The sequence below is a fragment of the Osmia bicornis genome, chromosome 2 (genome assembly GCF_907164935.1).
Source record: "Osmia bicornis bicornis chromosome 2, iOsmBic2.1, whole genome shotgun sequence".
NCBI lineage: Eukaryota > Metazoa > Arthropoda > Insecta > Hymenoptera > Megachilidae > Osmia > Osmia bicornis.
Genome location: NC_060217.1, coordinates 2,457,511 through 2,480,215, shown reverse-complemented (window position 1 = coordinate 2,480,215; position 22,705 = coordinate 2,457,511). Strand labels below are relative to the sequence as shown.

Genomic DNA, 22,705 nt, shown 5'->3' with positions numbered 1-22,705 from the left:
CCAGCCTTAGAATTAACCCTCGCCCTCTTTATGACCCGAAATGAAAATTAATTTTACATAAATACTGTTTTTAATATTCGATATGCTTAAATTTTCTTAGAAAAGAATAGCGGAAACTTCTTTTCAAATAAATGAACTAAATTAATCGAGATCTTATAGATCGTTCGATGGTTAAAAATTATATCAATCAGAGTAGATGATAATGTTCGATAATAGAATATTGAAATGATGATTTTTAAAGATATTAGATGATAATAATATTATTGTTTTGCTAGAAGAGTGAGGCAACTAATTTTGAAAAATACTTCCATTCCTTATAAATATAGATATGAAAATTCATAGTTTAATTATTATTAATTTAACAATAATTTCTTGATGTTTGTATCGACGTTTAGAATACAGATTCATTTTTTTTCATTTCAGTTTGAAAGTTACAAAATATTTTGTCTAGAGATATTCTATTATTTATGAAAATTTGAAAATTCTTCCAAACGAATAGAGTATCCGCGACACGAAATTAACTCGATAGAACTTGTCCTAACTACGATGTTACGTCCAGCAAAATGACTAGGAGGATTTTCAGCAGAAGTCTATTTGTACGCGAGATAAATCAGAGCCTTCAGTTTCCATCCGCATCATTTTCCATGCAACTAAAGTGCAACCACCTCTCGCCATGTTCAGTGTCTCTTTCTCAAACAAGACTACGACACAAGTATATAAACTCACTTCCGTAACCAAACGAAAGCAATAAATACATTTCATACATTGGTAATTTCTCGAATTGGAAGCTGTTACTCTTAACTCAAATCATTTTTAGCTAATTGAATATCGAATCTGATATGATCAAATAATTAACGGAAGAAGAGAAAAGAGAAGAAAAGAAATTTTTCAAAGCGTTACTATACACAGTAACAATTTGAAGTCTTAAATTTGAAAATTAATTATTTTTATCTGTTACAGTAAAAGCGTTAATTTAATAAATGCATACATTTCCTAGTCATATCCATAATAAGAAAAATTTCACTGTCTGACTATACGTGCGCCTTTCCACTGTGGCGGTCAGAGTGTTAAGAAAAAAATTCTTTTAAAGATTCCGAGGAGGGATACAATTCAATATTAATTACATGAAATTTCAAATTCGTGATTTAATTAATTATTAGAAAGGACTAGTGGATAAAATTACTCGTTATTCATTATTCTTTTTGTATTACACTTTGACCCCATATAGAAGTTACGTCGAGGAACTTAGACTTGATATCTATGCTTCGACAACAAATAGATAAACAATTAAAATAGAAAACTCTTCGAGATTCGGAAGCACAACGAAAATTGCAATAAATAATACTAAATTATTGCTGTATCACTTGATTTAATAGGTTTTCTCCTAAAGCTTTAGTTTTTAAATAGCCAAAGAATTATTATTGTTTTAATACAAAAATATCTTCAAAGTTGTAAATTTACATTTTTCTTCAGAATCCAAACTTTTTCGAAAAACTTGAAACTACTAAAAATCTACCAAGAACGCCTGTTGAATATCAAGCTTTATTGAACAGTGTAATTATTTTTCTCATTATTACACAATTCTCAGTTTAAGAAGACCAACAAGAATTCTAACTAAAGATATAACTCTGGAACTCTAATAATACCTACTAACCACCATTTACAAGATTCCTGTGCCGTTACAAAATTGCTGAAATGATTCAGAAATACACGAAGACTTTAGTCAACTCCCGATAGAAAGATAAGAAAAATGAATCGAAGAGGTATGCGAGGGAAGGACGCCGAAGCGTTTGTAAAGAGACGTATTTTCCACGGTCCGGTTAGGGCCTGGGGCCGCCTAGTTCGGCGAGCGTCGCGACGCCACGCGAGGCAAGCCTTTTTCGTGCCTGTCGGCCAAGCACCATCCCACGAGAATGCGGGGGCGTTCTGACGAGAGCATATATTCGACGTCGCGACGCTCCCGAGGCACAGACGCCACTCCAACTCTGTCCCGTGCACGGTACGTAGAAATCTGATTTTTTTTTTCTGGAGACGATTATTTCTACTTGGATACTATCGGCTACTCGAGAACAATCCTCGATCGGTTGTACTTGATTCTTCGATCGTCCTGAAGGAAGTCCTTCAGGAGCGTAGCGGGTGGACTTTTAAGGAAGCGGTCGAGTTCCTTCCGGTGTCTCGTATCTGAAATAGCATCGAGGGTTAATTACGTTCGAAGACAAGGTAACTGTGTAGCTTCGTTCAATGAAAATCTACTATTATTTCTTCATTGTAAAATGTTAATATTATACTATTCAAAGATAATACTTTGGTATTATTAAATTAATGCAAGGATTGGTATTTTTGAATTGATTACTTGTATCGTTTTCCAATCAAGCAGTTTTTAAAATTTTCATTGAATCAATTTTTGATAAATTTTCTTTTCATTGGAGCTATTACACGATTGTTTGATCTATTTTGTTAATACTTGGATTATTTAATCAAGTTGGTGGAAATTTGAGGATGGTGTATTTGTTGCAAATAGTAGCTGACAGTATCCAGTATTACATAACTTTCTTTTATAATTGTGAATTATTCCCGTAGTTCTAGTTGACGGAAAGTATTGTATTACAACTTTCAAAAAATGTATTCTGAATGGGCTTTTAGTATTTTAAATTATTTGTCTCTCTTTTACTATTTCTCTGAATAACTTTTAGAATTTCTTTAAACCTGATACAGAATAACAGAGAATTTTAACTATGAATTGTAAAAAATAATTAAATAGCTAATTTTCAATTTGGAAATAGAAATAAAAGTTTCTCAATTCTGAAATACCAAAGAAAATCTATTAGCGTTTTCTAATATTAATTATTTAAATCGCCAACATTAATATTTCAACACTACATATTTTAGAAAAAACCAAATAAACAGTTACAAATTTTTAAAGTAACAAAATTCTGATGGATCATTCCAAAAAAAAATTACTGTGAAATTTGTTTCAATAAACCTGGATCATTTCATATTTTTAATCTTCTTTTAAAGTAATGTAAAAATCATCTCTTGCAATTCGACAGATACTTTCCATCAACTAATATTTTCCAAGCTCTACTAACTCTGAAAAACGTTATTTCACGTGCGAACTTCTTCCCTCGTCTTTGAAATTCCTTTAAGCAGCTAATCACGAGTGCCAAAAATACTCTTACGAGGCGAATGGCCGGCTCTATCGTCATGTTTAGGCATATTCGAGGTCTTTGCCCGTGTGCGAAGCTCGTCCTTTTGTGAGCAGAGCATAATTTTGGCACGCGCGGGCCTCGTCGTTATGCTTTATCCTCTCGGTCCGAGCGAAGCCGCGCCGAGCGGTGCTGCTCACCATAATCGTCGCTTGCACTTATTAGGGATCGTCCGTCGATCGTACGTCTAAAGTTAGCGTCGCGGCGCACCGAAATAGTGCCGCGACGCCGGGGCCGCTTGCCTATCGTTTTATAGGCAACTGGGTCAATTCTGGCGGACACCGCCGCTTTCCCTCAAAACGTCGCCGAGTTGTACTTGATTTTTTTATATCGTTTCTTTCTATCCAACCTTGTTTCACGCTTCAACAATATTTACGAAATACAAGATTCTTCTTTTTCTTTTCGATGAATTATTTCACGTCACGTATTGTTCGTATTTAAAACCTTTCCCTGAAATGTATCTGCAAATAATAAACCTGTTACTTATTAAAGAAGCTTAAAATATGTTTCACTTATTCATTGATAATTTAGCCAAATCTAAAATTAAATAAGACCTAAATTCTTCTATTGTGATAATAGATGTCAGAATAACAGTTTATACATTTTTTAAATATTTCTATCACCACTAAATTAAATGCAAACAACTTGGACGATAGATAGAGTGGCAGTGTCATTTGTTATGAATTTTGAAATAATTCAGACAGATTGAAAGCTTTAGCATTTTCGACCACAACGAGAATAGAAGCCTAGTGAAATGCAATATTAATAAACTCATGTATTAATGAAATCAAGCTAACGAAATTATAGAAAGCAAACAACAACTAGCAACCAAGAACGGACGCGATTTCTGTTACAGAGAAATAAAATCGAAGAAGAAACAAAATGTGTGACGACGAAGTAGCAGCCCTTGTTGTCGACAATGGCTCCGGTATGTGCAAGGCCGGTTTCGCCGGAGACGACGCTCCCCGCGCCGTCTTCCCCTCGATCGTTGGTCGCCCCAGACATCAGGGTGTGATGGTCGGTATGGGTCAAAAGGACAGCTACGTCGGTGACGAGGCCCAAAGCAAAAGAGGTATCCTCACCCTGAAATACCCGATCGAGCACGGTATCATCACCAACTGGGATGATATGGAGAAGATCTGGCATCACACCTTCTACAACGAATTGCGTGTAGCCCCTGAGGAACACCCAGTCCTTCTCACCGAAGCCCCCTTGAACCCCAAGGCTAATCGTGAAAAGATGACCCAGATCATGTTCGAAACCTTCAACAGCCCAGCCATGTACGTGGCCATCCAGGCCGTGCTGTCCCTGTACGCTTCCGGTCGTACCACCGGTATCGTCTTGGACTCCGGTGACGGTGTCTCTCACACCGTACCCATCTACGAAGGTTACGCCCTTCCTCATGCCATCCTCCGTCTGGACTTGGCCGGTCGCGATTTGACCGACTACCTCATGAAGATCCTAACCGAGAGAGGCTACAGCTTCACCACCACGGCTGAGCGAGAAATCGTTCGTGACATCAAGGAAAAACTTTGCTATGTCGCCCTGGACTTCGAACAGGAAATGGCCACCGCCGCCGCCAGTACTTCCCTCGAGAAGAGCTACGAATTGCCTGATGGACAGGTCATCACCATCGGTAACGAGAGGTTCCGTTGCCCCGAAGCACTCTTCCAACCTTCCTTCTTGGGTATGGAATCCTGCGGTATCCACGAGACCGTGTACAACTCCATCATGAAGTGCGACGTGGACATCCGTAAGGATCTGTACGCCAACAATGTACTCTCCGGTGGTACCACCATGTACCCTGGTATTGCCGACCGTATGCAGAAGGAAATCACTGCCCTCGCTCCATCGACCATCAAGATCAAGATCATCGCTCCCCCCGAGAGGAAATACTCCGTATGGATCGGTGGATCCATCTTGGCTTCCCTGTCCACCTTCCAACAGATGTGGATCTCCAAACAGGAGTACGACGAGTCCGGCCCAGGCATCGTTCACCGCAAGTGCTTCTAAGCAGTTATGCTCGATTCAAATTATTATTACTATCAATATTGTTATTGCTACACCTTTTTCCCAAAATGCACCGTTCACTGCCGTATCGCTTCGTTTTAGTTGCGTATCCGTTAGTTCAATCCTATCGGCACTCGTTCTACGTGGCGGTGAGATTTTTTCCGACGAACATGGTCTGAACATATACGTCATCTTTTGTATATAAGTTTACATCTACGGAATAAATCAGTCTTATATTCTTACAACTAATGAAAACGTAGCTATTCATTTTACGATTCCCTAAATATCGATTCATTTCTAATTGCTGTATATCTTTAGTATACTAATTTTCACTATAATTATACAACATTGCGTTCTTTTAGTTGGTTCATCTAATTAAAACAATATTCCTCACTTTGTTATGATTAAAGGTCGGTCGAGCAATTGTCGTGCATTTGCAATAGAATAGAATAGTACACATTAGAGGGTGATTTGGATAAAGAAGGGTAGGTTCAGTTATTATACACCGATAATTATATCGGGAGAAGAAAACGAAATAGATGATCTCGGTTCTAAACAAAATTCTTAGGATACATTTTATTACATTGTCTATAAAAACCAGTCTGATGGCATTCGTATATTGTATGTACATAACATATATTTTGAAGGGGGTGGTATGCATCATCTACCATGCATGGGAGTTGAATCATACATAGGGGTAACTCATTCCTTCTACCACAATTACCGGGAATATCCGTTTCGGCTGCTTTACACTTATCAGAGATAGATGCACTCTCGTCCAGGGACAGATTCCTGCATACTGTTGGCTTTTCCCTTCAGCGTAGTCCAAGCCTTGAGTGTTTGATTTGTTTGAGTCCTTTGTACTTCCATACCTGCAAAGTTTTTATTTTGTCAGTATAATTGATAACTCGCATTTACACAGAACAAATGATTTGATATCCCTTATGGAGCTTTTTTCAAACTCTTTCAATTCTCTAAACATAGATATCAAATAATATTAATTTAAAATATTTTATCTAAATTTATTTTAAAATATCAGAAATTATTTTATAATCTTAATTTTTATAATATTTTTATCTTACCGTTAACGATTATCATTATTCAACCGACAGATGAGTTCACAGAATACTTTGATCTTACACGTGTTCGTCCGTAAAAGAAAATCGTATCACCTTCGATCGTTCTGTTTCTTGTCATCCTGCTACACGAGCACGAAACTTGCGAACCTTTCGTCGAATCCACCACCGCGTATACGTATAAGGAATTCCGTGTGAAAGCTTCTTTCCGATAAAGACGCGCCGTTTCGGGGTTGAAACTCTGCAATGCGAATCTGCGAATCGGTCCGATGCCTCTGCCGTGGCTCTAGCAGAAAGGTGGAGGGGATCGGTGGTGGCTCGAGCTACGTCGTCGCCCCGCGCACTCCCAATTATAGAAATCAGCCTAATCGTCCAATAATTCGATTCTATACACTTTTCATCGACCAGCTAATCGGCCCAATTGCACCGACATTACATACGATCGTAAATTCGGATCGTTTAACATTGAAAGTGGCATCACGTGTCGACTATAATTCAGATTATTATCGTTGGCACGGTGCATACGTTTATGACCACGAATGACAGATCAAAATGCCCATCTTAGACATGTTTAATGACACTTTGGCTTTGATGTGACACAAGTTCCTTTTTTTAAATTCAAAGGAATGAAATTGAATTATTATTATCTTATGATAATCTTGTTTTTAACCTTCATTGATATTATAATTTGCTTCATTTTCTATTTTAAATCGATTGGAATTGCATTCGTTTCCCGGATGAAGATATATAGATTGTACATTCATCAAGAACACTTATTTGCAGAAGTTTCAGCATAAACGAGTGACTCACGATTCTCGTATTAGCTGAAAATATAGACCTAATTCAGAAACACTATACTCACAAAGGAGATATTCATCTTTGTGTCTATAAACAATTAAGGAATGAATTTATTGAATCTACTTTGTATGAACTTCAATTTGATATCGTTATAATTCTTACGTATATTAATCATTCATTCTCTGATGCAAAATCAGCTTTAACTAAGTTCTAAAAAAAACCTTTCTATGCAGAAAATCATAAATCACATTTTACCATTAATCGCGTGAACTTCGTAATCCCCCTGTTAACTCAATTCTAAAAACCTTGCACACTTCGTACGATATGTCAGAAATGGAGATGGGGTCCACGGAGACCCACCCTCCGTTTAAATTCGAAATGGTTGCATCGAAACCGAAGAAGCAGAATCGATGATAACACGGATGCCCTTCGACCCTTGATGAATTAGCACCCGAAGAACGACGTCCCTGGCGTGTGACGAGTCCTTATTTGGATTGGGGGGCCGTGTGCCGCCGCCTCGTCGCGACGCACGGCGTCTCTCCCTCTCGGCGTCACGGTTAGGGCGGCTAAGGACTAGGCGGTGGCGGCGGGCTGAGACGAGTGTTAATGCACGATAGATTTCCATCTAAGGGGCGGATCGCTATTTTCGGCTGCGAACCGATATGGATAAAGGGACCCCACAGAGCCGGCACAGTGCCACTCGTCGCTCTCGGTCTCTTGCACGACGTACGCCCTAAGCGACCGTTGCCGATCTCTCGTCATTTAGCGAACGGTAAATCGTAAATCGAGTTTGTGTTTTGCATCCTAAGACGACATGCACCGGTGTGTGCCTTTCGCCTTGATCGTTTCGTTTGATTAAGACGGGAGGTGCACACGGACTGCTTTTGGTCCTCACGGTTGAAGAAAACGGGAAACAGTGCGTTTAATATTGCCCTATTGGAAACTTGATGAAGGTGTAATCCGTCGCGTTTCAGTGATATCGTAAAGGAAATTGGTGTCAACCGTGTCGAGGACCTAGCAGTTGATCGTTTAAAAATCTTGTTGCTCGATCATGCATGTCCAGGGATAATTGTGAAGTGACTCTGATACTTGTGTTTCTTTCTTCCTTTTTTTTTTCTTTAATAATTGGTAACTGCTGTTTTCTGACTTCGGTAACAACTAACGACTGACAATGAGTACTTCTCTTTGAAGTAACAAAATAATTCTATTGAAAACGGTTCATTAGAACATCGAGTTAATGAGTTAATTGTATGGTGTCATGAAATTTAAAAATTTTATTCTTGTTGCTTGCAATTAATATCAGAAAATTCATTTGATAAATTAATTTAATCCTTTCGCTTCTATAAATAGCTATAGCTATCCATCATTAAATAATTACTAAAGTCACTCGATACCGATCATTAGTAAAATATGTAAAGTGGAACTTACTAAACTTAACTGTATTATATTACCACAGCGAAGGGGTTAATTTATTCTTTCGTCTTTTATTAACCTCCTCTTCTTCAGAATTTCTATATTTCACTAATAATATGTAACTCTTCTATAAAAGAAAAACTACTAATTGACATCTAATTAATAAACCTACACATTACAAAAGAATATTTAAAAGGTACGGATTCTCATATACTTAATGTAATTCTCGCAGAAAACTAATAATAATCAAACAAGATGTGTGATGATGATGTTGCGGCACTAGTCGTGGACAATGGGTCCGGTATGTGCAAGGCGGGATTCGCTGGAGATGACGCACCACGTGCCGTCTTCCCCAGCATCGTTGGCCGTCCACGTCATCAGGTTGGTCGAATTTGAAAATTACACACAAATCCACAAACCCTCTAATCTGTCGATACCAACGTCTCACACAATTCTAATAACCATTCCAGGGTGTGATGGTCGGTATGGGTCAAAAGGACAGCTACGTAGGAGACGAGGCCCAGAGTAAAAGAGGTATACTTACTCTAAAGTATCCTATAGAACACGGTATTATAACCAATTGGGACGATATGGAGAAGATATGGCATCATACCTTCTACAACGAATTGCGTGTCGCGCCTGAGGAACATCCAGTACTTCTAACCGAAGCCCCCCTGAACCCCAAGGCTAATCGTGAAAAGATGACCCAGATCATGTTCGAAACCTTCAACAGCCCAGCCATGTACGTGGCCATCCAGGCCGTGCTGTCCCTGTACGCTTCCGGTCGTACCACCGGTATCGTCTTGGATTCCGGTGACGGTGTCTCTCACACCGTACCCATCTACGAAGGTTACGCCCTTCCTCATGCCATCCTCCGTCTGGACTTGGCCGGTCGCGATTTGACCGACTACCTCATGAAAATCCTAACCGAGAGAGGCTACAGCTTCACCACCACGGCTGAGCGAGAAATCGTTCGTGACATCAAGGAAAAACTTTGCTATGTCGCCCTGGACTTCGAACAGGAAATGGCCACCGCCGCCGCCAGTACTTCCCTCGAGAAGAGCTACGAGTTGCCTGATGGACAGGTCATCACCATCGGTAACGAGAGGTTCCGTTGCCCCGAAGCCCTCTTCCAACCATCCTTCCTTGGTATGGAATCCTGCGGTATCCACGAGACCGTGTACAACTCCATCATGAAGTGCGACGTCGACATCCGTAAGGATCTGTACGCCAACACCGTACTCTCTGGTGGTACCACCATGTACCCTGGTATTGCTGACCGTATGCAGAAGGAAATCACTGCCCTCGCCCCATCGACCATCAAGATCAAGATCATCGCTCCCCCCGAGAGGAAGTACTCCGTATGGATCGGTGGATCCATCCTGGCTTCCCTGTCCACCTTCCAACAGATGTGGATCTCCAAGCAGGAGTACGACGAGTCCGGCCCAGGCATTGTCCACCGCAAGTGCTTCTAAGATGTCGCACCCAATATGGGGTTACACGATTTTCGACTGCTTTCTTTTCTTTTTCTTTTCTTTCCATGCTCACGATTTTCGAGCCGTGATCTCTTCACACACGCACATGAATGTATCGAAGTTAAGGAGAAGAAAGGGAGAAGAAGGTAGAAACGGGTGGGGGAATACAAAGTTTTTGGGATACGAAAATTACTGAAGTGCCTTTATTCAACACATTTATCAGACTGTACTTTACTTTGTAGTTTATACATCACGACTGTTTGTTATTACCGTTACTTAATTTATTGATATTCTTCTCCTCGGTCATTTTTCCAAACGAGCCCTTCTCGGTCTTGTAAACCATGTATTAAGCAGATATTTACATGCACTATACGTACACGCACACACATACAGGCTATATTGAAATCGTACGCGCACGTAAAAAAAAAAAATATTTCTTTGGCATTTGCAATAGACACACGGGGGTGGTAAACGACGAGAGTGAAGTATACGATGGAATACCATAACCAGGCGCATCGACGTCGGCTCATATTGCTGCCTGGCGTATTGTTCTTATTATACTATATGATTAATGATAATAAAACTGTATTATATAATAACTGAATCTCGGATTATGTGAACCTTTATCGTGCGCGATGTCTCTGGCGAAAGTTCAACGTGGATGATATAATGAACTCGAGCCCAAATTGCGATTTAATACTCCAAGGAATTCGAAAGAAATATTGTGTTTTGGTTTCTGATGACATTTCACTTTGGATACAGTGTACTCTGGCGCTCAGCCAATTTGTGCGTAACTTTAAGTGATTATTTATATTTTTTTATTTGCTTTAAGAGGATAGAGGATTACACGACGATAAACCGTGAAATTACTATTTTTATTTTTCAATCATTTTTCTATTTTATTTCTTAAAGTGTGATCGATGAAAAATCAATTTAATTAAAATTTGCACTTTCCTCTGTTATATCATGAATCAGTGATACCCTAGTCATTTGGATCTAGAAATAGTACCCACAGCTGTTCGGTTAGAACATTTTACGAAGACATTACCAGCCAATTAAACGGTCACAGTATAATTATCTCGAGGATGGAAATAATTAAATTTATCGGATCTCCTTAAGATTTATAGTTCAGTTGTTAGTCTCAAGACAAAAGCTTTTCGGTCTACAATTCCTTCGTCTCTCCTGTGCGTATCATCGATGTCAATTTTTTTATTTCCGTACAAATAAATATTCGTTTCTCGTTATATAATAGTCCTACAGAATTCCCGTAAACGGGAATTTGAAGAATATCGTCGGGTCTATATGATCTACGACGTGGTTGTCGATTTCAATTCTTTCCTCGAAGAAAAAGCTACGAGCAAGCCGTAACCCAACACGAGCGGCAAACTCTGGTACAAATAAAGAAATAGCAAAAATAGAGTTGTTGGAAGCCGTGGATGCTTAACGGGGAGTGCATACCGGGGGTCCCCGGATTACCTCCTAGCCTTACAAGGCCCCCGAGTGACTTACGTTTATTCTGACGCTTCGATGACTAAAATTAGAGCCCGCACTCTTTAGGACGCGTGTGTGCACCTGCATGGGGTGGACGTGCGCCAGTTTAGCATCATTCCTCTTCACCAGTTAAACACACGATGAAAATGTTAAGACCGAAGAATGGATCCGCTTTGATTAACTGGAAATCCCAGCAGATAAAGATTGTTTAATTATCGTGGCATCAAATCTAAATTACCAATGATAAATTCTAGAAATCTAGGTTTTTCTTTTTTATTGAATTAGCGTTGATAAATATTTTGATTTTTTTTCTGGCTTTTTTCTAAACCATAATATTACATATTATCCTTCCCCTGAAATATTTTTTGTCTTTGCAATTACCGGCATCACTATGGGAAAAATCTTTCTGTATATTAATATGTAATATTAATTAGTTAGCTTTTCGGTGGGTTTTGGATAGGATTTTTAGAGAAACTTTCAATTATAAGATATAATATCATATAAGTGCAATAAAGTTTGATGTTTGTTTAATTTTCTTAGAGATTTGATAAGTAATCTTTGATCTGATAATATATGACTAATATAAAAATAGAATGTTTTGAGTGATAAGCTCTGATGTTGTTCATTTATACTGACAAAAAATTCTTTTTTATCTATTTTAATAAAAGAAATTCCTTATCACTGGTAAAGTAACTTCTTTTTACAATTTTCTATAATCTTTTATAATTAAGCTCTTGGAATAATTACTAATTCATCATGAATATTTTTTTTAGTCTCTTTAAATTAAAGGAGATAACATGATCTACATATACACACAGATATCTATATATTCTCATTTAATCATTTGATATGTTACATTTATACGCATGTCTCATAACACAAGGTATGTAGCGAACTTCTTTATCAACGAAAAACGAACAAAAAATTACTCACGTAACTTCCTTGCTAGATAAAACACCACGTACTCATTTAAGTGCTTATATTGAATTGACAAAGAATTCATTCAGGTGTCATTTAAAACGATACATTATACCAAGTGTCATTTGATTTTTGGAAAAGTTATAATAATTGCTGCGATCATGTGTGTCGTATTAAAACGAACAAATGAAACAGATGATGAAGGAAGAGATCATCATGCTTTTTAAAATACAATTACGTCGTCGTGTAATAAAAAAAGAAGTAAAATGTTGATAGAAATTCATGCGCTGACAAGTATAAGGAGAATAAGTTAGTGAACTGTGAATATTAACGTGTATGAAACACCTGGCGTTCAGACAAAAATTGTACTCGAAAATGCCGAGGTTACACAGTACAACGTTAATATGTTAATCCAAATAGCACAGAATTTAAGAACGTAAGACACACTTTAAAATGTAATTAATATACATAAGGAAAAAATCTACTGAGACTCAGATCAATCTTTTTTATGTATTTAATGTTATAGAAACATGTGGTTTCACACTTTATTGACCAGAAACGCCACTTGGTGTTCTAAATGAAATAACTGTTATTTATTATGTGCGCCAATTTCCGAACTTAACTATGCCTGAATTTGAAAAAACTTAATTATGAATTTGGTACCTAAAAGTAAATTAAATGACTAATAAGTCCACCGATCCTTTCCATAGAAAAATATATTTTTAGAAACAAAAAAGTATGGTCAATAAAGTGTTGAATAAGTTAATATTTCATGTAATTCAAAATTTTTATTGTTATAATATAACAAATTTAAAGAATGAATAAAAATATTTTCTTTACAGATTGATATTATATTGGCACAAAATGTAATGTTAAATTATTATTATTATTGTTATTATTAGCCAAACACATTCATAATGGGAAAAATTATACCAATGAGCTGGTTGAACCAGATATTGTTGATTTTAAGTATATTATGTGTATCATTGTCTTTAATCATTCAACAGTGGGCAGGTCTCATACCACTACCAATTTATATTTCTATATCATGGGCTATTTTTATTATAATAATGTCAGTATGGCTTAGTTGTTTTTTGCTTCAACTTACTTTAAAAACAAATAGCCCACTTAAAATCAAATTGCTTCACAATTGGTTATATCAAAAGTTGGCAAATAGTTTGAAACTACATAAACCAGAGAAAAAAGATGAATCTAATAGCGAATCTGAAAATAAGGCAAAGAGTAGTAATATGAATTCTGTACAAATGACTAATGAGAAAAAAACTGACAATGTTTCAAAGATCAAAAAATTACACGATAAAACAGCTAAACCTGATGCAAAAAGTATTTCTTTAAGAAAAAAGAAAAACGAGGAACTAAATAATTTAGTAAAAGAAATACATTTGAAGTGTATAAATGCTTGGTATAAATCCATCAGCAATGAAAAATCATTCCCTACTGAAGCACAAGAATTATTAAGAAAATTACTGACCAAACTATTTTATAAAATCAGTTCAATAGACAAAGTGGTGCTTACTCATAAATTGTCAAATGTGTTCTTATTACATTTAAAAGAATATTACAGGTATGACTTGAGAGTTTTCAGACCTTATAAAGTTTTTTAAAGTGAATTTATTATTCTATGTAACTGGTTTTTGTTATAGAGCATTGCGAAGAGTAGAAAAGGGAACAGCTCCAAACATAGAGGAAGCATTCAAATATTTACATCCTGGTTCTCGTAACACATTAACATTAGAGCATATGCTTCATCAAATGGTCACTATTTTATCAGAAGAATTTTTGCAATGGGAATTAACAAGTTCATTACCATGTAAAATATTACTATCTATATTAGCAAAAAGATTATTATTAGTCATAGAAACAATAAGTTCTCCAAATTGGCTGTTTCAAAGTTTATCAGATTTACTACAACCTATACCAAAAGAGACTGCTGAAGTTCAGAATAATCAGGGAGCAGATACATTACATACCAAAGTATATTTCTAACTTTTATGAAGTTTAATTAAATTTTCATGAATTAATAATTATAAATTATTTTAGAAAATTATATCCAATGCTCTATCTGATGGAATGGCATCTGCAACAGCAGCTGTAATTCCACGACCACTTCCAAAACAAAAATCTGACTCATCTACAAAGCCTTCGAGTCGGGATAAAATTTCTGTATCTATAAGTGATCAAAGACCCATCCTACACTTAGACAATTTAACTAAAGAATATAGAGGTCTTTGGGGTCAAAGTATGACAGAGCTGGATTCTGAAGTAGATGAAGATAAAATGTCCCCTGTATATGAAGAACCTACAGATTTTGCTACAACAATTGCTAGACTTAGAAATGTATTACAACAAAAATCAACTGTGAATACACCACTGTGAGTAATAATATTTTATTTTTATTTAATAGTATATCAAATATACTCGTACATTATATTTTCCAGACATGTGGAGGAAAAGTCTTACGTAGTATACGAAGGTAGCCAATTCATAAATCTATCAATACCTTGGACAGAATTTCATACAGCTTTTGATGGTTCTCAACAATTACTTTATTGTATTCAATTCGATGACGTGGAACAACGTGAAGTAGATTTGTTCGAAACTACGACTGCTACTGTTAGAAGACAATACCGCGATTTTGCTCAGTTACATACTAGTCTACAAGAGGTGGGTTAAACCCCAATTACTTTATTATATTTCTTAACACCATACTTTATTTTATATAAAATACAATTTATAGATTCCAGAATTAGCTCCTATTATGCAAGACTTAGTATTACCAGAGGGTGGCCGCGTTGAATTAGAGAGTTACTTGAAAACATTGACAAGGCGTTTAGCTAACGAATGTCCTTCACAATTACGACATTTTCTACGTCCAAGTAGTAGTGCAGGTAAAAAAGCAGATGCAGTTGCACCTCGATTTGATAGATTTCTAGCCAAAACTGTAACTGGTGTTTTCAATACATTGAAAACGGTTGTTCCGGGTTTTGAGATTGAACAAGAAGAGGAAACTGTGCCATTACCTACATTAATGCCTTTATCTGATATACCATGGAGATTTGTCGAAAATATAAAATCGGTAATCATATATTATATTGTATGAAATGAAAATTAAGAATTTACTTATCTTTTTTCGTTATTGAAACAGAAAAGTTTAATGACTGAATTACAACAATTAATAACTGAAAGAACTGAATATTCTTCTGTGGATACAGCATATGAAGCTGTTGATTCAATGGAAGGTACTGGTAATTCAGCGTTATTAAGTCACTGGTGGGAAATTGTAAAAAATTCTTATGAAGGTAAACATATAATATACTATAATATTGTAAAAATATTAAATATCAAAATATTCACGTTTTCCAACTTTTCTTTTGACAGAAGAAATGGATGAATTGGACTCTCACTTAATGTTAACATGTATCGCTGTAGATCTTATCTGTGAATTACTAACAGGAGTTGGTAGTACTAACACCTTACAACAAGAAGCAGTTGTTAGGTGGACAAAATTATTGTTTGGAAATGTCACTGAACCTATATTACAAGTAATAACTTATTTTTTATTATTACAATAATTAATATTATTTTTGTATTAAATTGTGGAATTGATATAATTTACAGACTGCTATTTTGCGGGTTTTCGATTACTTGGGTAATATGTCACTTTATCGTAATATACAAAACAAAATTTCGGAGGAACCTCTAACAGAATTAAAGGAAAAGTTGTTACAACAGCTGTTAACCAAAATCCCAAGTGATATAAAATTGATATTCGGTGAAGATGATATGTTGAATATTTTAAAATATTTACTTGATTCCTATGAAATAAAAAAGATCAATCTAGACTTAAATCTACAAATAGTAGATGTTTTAGCATCACAGTTATTGATTTCGTGTAGGTTAAATTACGACGGTGCAGCATTTTAATAATTTTATTTTGTTTTTAAGTTCATTAGACCAGCAGTTCAATTCCTTTTTTTAAATTACATTCGAATAGTATTCTAGTTACATTAAAAGTCATTAATTACTAGAATATAATTTAGTCAAGAAGGAATTGATGTGCCATATGTAATAAATTTGTTAATGATTACCAATTTAGAACTATATAAAGTTTTCAAAACAAAACTACGTACCTGATTACATATTTACAATAAGGATGCCAAGTATTTTTTTCATTAAAAAAATATAACTCTTATGAGTTGAATGATGTATGTTATATGCATATTTAGGTACTATGTGCATTTAAATTATACATTTGTATTTAATGTTTAAGTTTTGTACAAATATTTATGGAAAACTATTATATTTCACACGTAATAAAAATGTACACAAAACTCTTAAAAAACTAATATATATTTATTCTTACGAATAATAACATTTAGTTTATAATTTAAGATTCCTTCCCCTGTTTTTGAGCCTTTTGTTTTTCTAATTGTGCTCTGAAATAAATAAATAATTATGATTTGTAAAATATTCTTTTCTACATAAATTACTTCTTTTCTTGCTATTCTCTAAATATTAAAATCTTATTAATACACACAGTAGTACGTACAAAATGTATAATTGTATTTTTTAAATATATAAGAATAGTTTGAATTATTCTATTGCGCATAAACTGAAGAGGAATAGTTTTTAATACCCCTCAATAAAAGATACCTTAATTGCTGATTGAAATCATCCTCTACATCATCATCATCCCAATTATCTTCCCAAACACTAATATCTTCGTTGTCCTCATCCACTGCAGTCCAATCTATCAAGTCATTCAACAGAATTGAGGTTAGGTAACCGCATGTATGTTTATATCTACTTATTTAACATTTATACCACTAAATTCTCATACCTTCTGCAGGGAATTCTTCAAACTCATCATCCTCCTCCAATAATCCCAAATCAACTTTAGCTTTATCGTTTTTATTATCCGTCATTGTGAATTTAATATTGACAGCTCTAAAACTAACTTGATACGATACTATATAGAAAGAACGCGTTCGAATTTTCTAGAGAAATTTTGGAATGCGTAGAACAATATTCAATGCTACCAACCGTTAATTTAAAAATTATACGTTGCAAAATCGTTGTTTAATTAGAAAATAAACTAAAATGTATTATCATTTTAGCTATTTTCTCGCTATAAAACATAAATTTGTTAACAAGAAATAACATACTAAAATTATATATAGATTAATATTCTATATAATTTTATTAAGAAACTTTGTAGTACTATTGCATTGCTAGAGCGCATAGTTCCTTGTTTATAAAGTTTATTTAAACAAATATCCATTTAAAATTAAATTATTACGTTACATTAAATGTAAATATTGCGCATAAAATTTTCAAATTAAGAGACGTTTCAATGCACGTGTAATTGAAAGGTTAAATAGACAGTATAAAATAATAGTAATAGTCATGATAGTGTAGTAATACGTAGTATACGTAGTAATAGTATGTAACGTGGTACTATGCTACTGTGTATGAACGTTTTATAAAGACGCTAAAGAAATCATCACTTTATCGTGTTGAACAAAAATTTCTTTATGTTCCTTTTTTCATGATGCAATACGACTGTCTATGTTGTGTCTTATCCTGGCTAGCTACGTTAACAGAAATTAAAAGTAATCAGAATCCGCATCGATAACTATGTATGTATGTATAACAGTGTGCCGTTGTTCCGTAGCACAACGACACTTCATCGTCCCCGATGGAAATAAAGTCACTAGTCATTATCTTTTTTTTAATCTCCTCGTTTATATCAGGGACGTTCCACAGAGTTTCGTAGTGATGAAGTGAATTGTAGCAATCGTCCAGTCTAGAGGAAGACAACTGTTAAAGTACAATGGGTTTAGAAGACTATAAAGAAATCGTGGCCACATGTGCCACGATTACTTCAATGGGACAAATGTTATCCGGAACGTGAGTTACAAAAAATTTAAATGACCTTTTAATTTTGATTTATGGATTTAATAGAAATGCGATGCTCGAATTAGAAAAGAGATGTCTGTGACGGAAAAGATTTGATAAGACGCACTAGAGATACAACTCTCTTTCCATGATGACATTTAAATTTAAATAAATATTCTTTTAAACGTATAGTAAATGATTGATTTTTTATTGCCCGCATAGTGTATTGCCGCAGAGTTATTAATGCGTTATTAGCATATAAAACTATTAATTCTAATTTATATGATTTAGAAGTTAAATGTGCTAATGATCATTTTTATAAGTTAATATGATTGTAATATAATAAATTAAAGTTTAATTTAAAAAAATCATATCTTAGTTTAATAATTGTGTCATTTGTATTTTACATATTAAATAAACTTTATAAATTGAATGTATTGTGCTATTTTATAATCATAATAATTATATTTAATCTTTGATATAATTAATATTGTAATTTCAAATTTCTGATAATTGAAAAATTGTTAGTTATCTGAAATAATAGTCATTTTACAGTTTCAGAACAAAATGTGAAAAACACTTTACACTTATCAAATAGAGCTTTGTACTAATTTATGTAAATAAATGATAATTGTTTATTTTGTATTCACCATCATATTATATAACAGATTTATAAAATATTTAAAATCATAGCTTGCTGTTTCAAACTTTAGAGTTCTTTGAATTTATAAATTGAAGAACAGTAGATGTGTACATATTAATTTTAATTTTTAGAAATAGTAATACATAATATTTATGATTTAATTTTAGATTCATGTGCAAGGATATTTATAAGAAAGGTTCATCCAAAGGTGTTGACCCAATGCCTTTTCTGGGTGGTATAGGAATGTGAGTGGCACTTTCTAATATTTAATATAAACAGCTTTTAAATTTCATTAATTATATAATTTTCTTTAAGTAAAATTATTTCTGTTAAGAAAAATAAAGTTAAAAATTTGAACAAAAAATGTAAAAATATTAAAAATGAAAAAGAACAATAAAGAATAGTAGGAATTACACAGATATAGATGTATAATAAATTAAGAATTTTTTATAGGTGCATTTTAATGCTTCAGTATGCATGGATTGTGAAGGATCCTGGGATGATTAATATTAATGTTTTTGGAGTACTCATAAATACACTTTATATGGCTATATATTACTATTACACATCACACACGGTACGAGTCTATATTTGTAAATTAAAAGTATGATGTTGCTTTTTTATATTACTTTCTTTAAACATTTTTTGTAATCATATGCTTTATCATTTTTACATTATTTAATAAGTATAACGTATTATAAACAATGTCTTGTTATACAACAAATGAAGCTATCAATTTAATATAGATAAAAACTTGATGTGTAATTGTAACCATTCAGTTCTCAATTGGTCATATTACAAGTCATTCAACTTTGATTGATCATATTATAGAATATATTTATACCCATTTATACTGATACTGACTAACACATTTAAAAATGTAGCTGCATTTGATGATGTACAACAAGACATAATTTTCATTTAATTGCGATCAATCATAGTAAAACGTTAATGTATCGATAGTTTGGCAAAATACATAAAGCCTTACGAAGAACCGAAGTTCCTGCTGTGCGAAGAAATTTCGAAAAAGTATTTCTAAACGCACCAGTGCCTGATTAAACATTTTACCTCAAGTATTACGCATTTTTAGAAGGATACACTTGCTTTAATAGGCAAGACAGCAGCTTTTGTAATGGTCTTCCTTGTGTATGCACAAATGGAAAATCCCGAGAAGATTGAATACAGATTCGGTTTAATTGTGACGACGTTATTCTTACTCTTAATAGCGTCTCCTTTGATACATCTTGTAAGTATATTCTTTTTTATCATTACACATGCCTTTTTTAATAAAATTCTCATAAAATTACCAAGGATAGTATACTATTTAACTTCAATTTTATTAATACTGATATAAACTATAACTCATTTTGAATTATTTCCAATTTATCAAATAATATTAATAATACAATTAAGAATTGTAATAGTTATTTTAGAAAATTTTAGAAACTAACAAGAAATAAATGTATATCTAGAACGTTATAATCAGTGAGAAACCGTGCGGAAAATGCATAATTATGCAACACAAAACAACAACAACGTAATAGAAATCTCGAAACATTATCATTCAGTTTAATTGATATCAGTGAAATTTTTAATTTCTTTATTCACGATTACAATAATACTATTTGTAAAAAATGTTTAAGTTCATCCGACGGATCTAATGTTTTTAAGTTTTTTTGATAAAAATCCCGAATATCTGAGAGATAAGTCATTTTACGCTTCGGTGATTATTACATCATTTTCTCAAGATATCCTTTTATATTCCATTGAGCGTTACGCTGTCTTAACTACTGAATTCCATTTCAAACTCTTGGTAATTTCAGCGACGCTTGCGAAATTTTTGTTCTTGATTTAACGCTTGAATATACAGGGTGTCCGATGCAACTGGGTTATAATAACTCAAAAGTGGTGTAAGATAGAAAAAATTAAATGATGTCGACTGGAGTGTCACTTGACGCATGTATTGGCTCCGAAAGTGGAGGTGTTCCAAAGATTTCAAAGTCAATTTCGGGTTTTTAAACGGGGCTATATACTTTTTTACACATCAATTAAAGCGTATTTTTAATCTCTACAAAAAAGTATTAAGGTACTTAGGTCAAAAATTGATTAGTTCAAAAGGTATTTTAAGGAGAGACCACTAGAATCTCCCAGTCTCTCCCTAAGATATCTTTTGAACTAATCAATTTTCTTCTCAAGTACTTTAATACTTATTTATAGAGAATAAAAAGACGCTTCAATTGATGTCGAAGGAAGTATACAGTTACAGTAAAATAGTTTCAGATGAAATTGCTTATTTTGATAGGACACCCTGTAGCTTATATTGCACAAGCTATTAAACATAATTTTTTTAAATATAAAAGAATATATAAAATTACAAGAGCTATTAGTTATATAGAAAATACCAACACAAGTATTAGAAATCAATTTTATCTTGCTATTCTAAAGATATCTTTTTTTTTAATTTATCACGTTTATCAGACTCTTCAGATGTGATTATTATATATTATATGATTCATATTCGTTTTTCTTTACTTTTTAGGGAGAAGTTATAAGGACGCAAAATACGGATGTTCTTCCCTTTCCGCTCATTTTTATGGGTACCCTTGCCTCGTTTCAGTGGCTGTTATATGGTCTTATAATTAATAACGTTTTTATCATCGTAAGTAGACCACTTAATTTGATTATCAAATCAAGAGAAAAAGAATTTGTTATCAATCACTAATATCGCACTGTATTTCAAAAGTTCCAGAATACGATAGGTTTTCTGCTTTCGGTGGTGCAGATGTCTTTATTCGTAATATTCCCGTCGAAATCGAAAGCCAAAACAACCGGACAAGAGAAGACGGATTAAAATGAACAATCATGAATAGTACAAATGTATAAACTACATATTATACGCTTTAAGTACCTCAGTTTAATATAAAACGTTCCTACACGTACTTAGAAACCAGTGATTACAACTTATAAGAAAGATGTAAGTTCTGAATAATTTGTATTATTAACCATAAAAGAGAAATATTATAACTTTATTTTAGCTAGACAATTTTTCGAATAAATAAGTTTATTTCTAATTGAACGTAGAATGTTTTCTTTTCAACCTAAGCGATCTTTGCATTAAATATCCAGTTAATGCTTTGTTCATTAAGACTGTTGATTTTCATATATTGTTTTGGACAGAATAATTGCGTCTCTGTAAAACAATTAAAATTTTAAAAAACAATGTCAATGAATCAAATAAAATATCTTGTGAAGAACAGTTAGAGCACAAAAATTTAATATCATTATTTAAAATCAATAATATATAATGTAACATATAATTTAAATAATAAATTGAATTCAACAGTTTATTTAAGTTACAAGAATTATATTTAAAATCCTTCCCCTCAAATTGCAACCATAGATCATGAACATTATATTTTTAGAGTTTAAAAGTTAGCTAAATGTGGTCATTATTTCCATATCAATAGCACAATGTAGCACAATGTAAAAAGGGGAGATCTCCCCTTTTATTCAAGTGTACTTCATAAAATGAGGAGATCTCTTCAATTGGTTAACAGTCCTTTAAACAATACTAAATCTGGTAAGTAATAATCCACATTCATTGAGTCCATTACTTTTTAATGGGTCAATTGCAATCCAGGGTCTATGAAGTACACCATAGTATATAAACTAAAGAGTTAGTGACTCAAATTTTTGAACTGAAGTGAACTTTATTCACTTCGTTTAATATTTAAAATGTAAAAAAACAAGAATAAA

The 22,705-nt window shown here is 33.8% G+C and overlaps 5 protein-coding genes and 1 long non-coding RNA gene across 7 annotated transcripts; 4 read left to right on the top strand and 2 right to left on the bottom strand.

Moving 5' to 3' along the window:
* Positions 1-1,893: 1,893 nt before the first annotated feature.
* On the top strand, positions 1,894-5,304 carry LOC114874111 (actin, clone 205-like). Its single transcript, XM_029183068.2, has 2 exons — positions 1,894-1,999; positions 4,063-5,304. The coding sequence occupies exon 2, from the start codon at positions 4,089-4,091 to the stop codon at positions 5,217-5,219; it is 1,131 nt and encodes a 376-aa protein (XP_029038901.1). The 5' UTR covers positions 1,894-1,999; positions 4,063-4,088; the 3' UTR covers positions 5,220-5,304.
* Positions 5,305-7,766: 2,462 nt separating this feature from the next.
* Positions 7,767-10,132, top strand: LOC114874112 (actin, muscle). The gene is made up of 3 exons (XM_029183069.2): positions 7,767-7,862; positions 8,736-8,884; positions 8,974-10,132. Exons 2-3 carry the CDS (start codon positions 8,759-8,761, stop codon positions 9,976-9,978), a joined length of 1,131 nt encoding a protein of 376 aa, XP_029038902.1. The 5' UTR covers positions 7,767-7,862; positions 8,736-8,758; the 3' UTR covers positions 9,979-10,132.
* Positions 10,133-10,332: 200 nt separating this feature from the next.
* On the bottom strand, positions 10,333-11,579 carry LOC114874115. The gene is made up of 2 exons (XR_003789046.2): positions 11,488-11,579; positions 10,333-11,366 (listed from the first exon to the last, which is right to left on the bottom strand). It is a non-coding gene; the product is annotated as an uncharacterized LOC114874115 (long non-coding RNA).
* An 821-nt stretch (positions 11,580-12,400) lies between these two features.
* LOC114874105 lies at positions 12,401-16,754 on the top strand. Its single transcript, XM_029183059.2, has 9 exons — positions 12,401-12,823; positions 13,230-13,972; positions 14,052-14,382; positions 14,449-14,780; positions 14,847-15,072; positions 15,146-15,484; positions 15,554-15,707; positions 15,787-15,950; positions 16,027-16,754. Exons 2-9 carry the CDS (start codon positions 13,305-13,307, stop codon positions 16,330-16,332), a joined length of 2,520 nt encoding a protein of 839 aa, XP_029038892.2. The 5' UTR covers positions 12,401-12,823; positions 13,230-13,304; the 3' UTR covers positions 16,333-16,754.
* Positions 16,743-17,383, bottom strand: LOC114874114 (26S proteasome complex subunit SEM1). Its single transcript, XM_029183073.2, has 3 exons — positions 17,249-17,383; positions 17,062-17,158; positions 16,743-16,844 (listed from the first exon to the last, which is right to left on the bottom strand). Exons 1-3 carry the CDS (start codon positions 17,331-17,333, stop codon positions 16,796-16,798), a joined length of 231 nt encoding a protein of 76 aa, XP_029038906.1. The 5' UTR covers positions 17,334-17,383; the 3' UTR covers positions 16,743-16,795.
* A 448-nt stretch (positions 17,384-17,831) lies between these two features.
* On the top strand, positions 17,832-22,025 carry LOC114874113 (sugar transporter SWEET1). 2 transcript variants are annotated; one of them, XM_029183071.2, is made up of 7 exons: positions 17,832-18,047; positions 18,162-18,318; positions 19,117-19,194; positions 19,403-19,526; positions 20,040-20,195; positions 21,489-21,608; positions 21,693-22,025. In XM_029183071.2, exons 2-7 carry the CDS (start codon positions 18,242-18,244, stop codon positions 21,798-21,800), a joined length of 663 nt encoding a protein of 220 aa, XP_029038904.1. In that variant the 5' UTR covers positions 17,832-18,047; positions 18,162-18,241; the 3' UTR covers positions 21,801-22,025. The 2 variants fall into 2 exon arrangements, with proteins under 2 accessions (XP_029038904.1, XP_029038905.1); XM_029183072.2 differs by having other exon boundaries at positions 17,832-18,051.
* Positions 22,026-22,705: the final 680 nt, after the last annotated feature.

Bases quoted from the DNA above. Each gene is read 5' to 3' on its own strand.
- LOC114874111 (XM_029183068.2), top strand. From the start codon at position 4,089: ATGTGTGACGACGAAGTAGCAGCCCTTGTTGTCGACAATGGCTCCGGT.
- LOC114874112 (XM_029183069.2), top strand. From the start codon at position 8,759: ATGTGTGATGATGATGTTGCGGCACTAGTCGTGGACAATGGGTCCGGT. The intron at 8,885-8,973 runs GTTGGTCGAATT...TAACCATTCCAG, and splicing joins TTGGCCGTCCACGTCATCAG to GGTGTGATGGTCGGTATGGG.
- LOC114874105 (XM_029183059.2), top strand. From the start codon at position 13,305: ATGGGAAAAATTATACCAATGAGCTGGTTGAACCAGATATTGTTGATT. The intron at 13,973-14,051 runs GTATGACTTGAG...TTTTTGTTATAG, and splicing joins CATTTAAAAGAATATTACAG to AGCATTGCGAAGAGTAGAAA. The intron at 14,383-14,448 runs GTATATTTCTAA...AAATTATTTTAG, and splicing joins CAGATACATTACATACCAAA to AAAATTATATCCAATGCTCT.
- LOC114874114 (XM_029183073.2), bottom strand. From the start codon at position 17,333: ATGACGGATAATAAAAACGATAAAGCTAAAGTTGATTTGGGATTATTG. The intron at 17,159-17,248 runs GTATGAGAATTT...ATGACTTGATAG, and splicing joins TGAAGAATTCCCTGCAGAAG to ATTGGACTGCAGTGGATGAG. The intron at 16,845-17,061 runs GTATCTTTTATT...TATTTATTTCAG, and splicing joins GATTTCAATCAGCAATTAAG to AGCACAATTAGAAAAACAAA.
- LOC114874113 (XM_029183071.2), top strand. From the start codon at position 18,242: ATGGGTTTAGAAGACTATAAAGAAATCGTGGCCACATGTGCCACGATT. The intron at 20,196-21,488 runs GTAAGTATATTC...TTTACTTTTTAG, and splicing joins CGTCTCCTTTGATACATCTT to GGAGAAGTTATAAGGACGCA. The intron at 21,609-21,692 runs GTAAGTAGACCA...GTATTTCAAAAG, and splicing joins TTAATAACGTTTTTATCATC to TTCCAGAATACGATAGGTTT.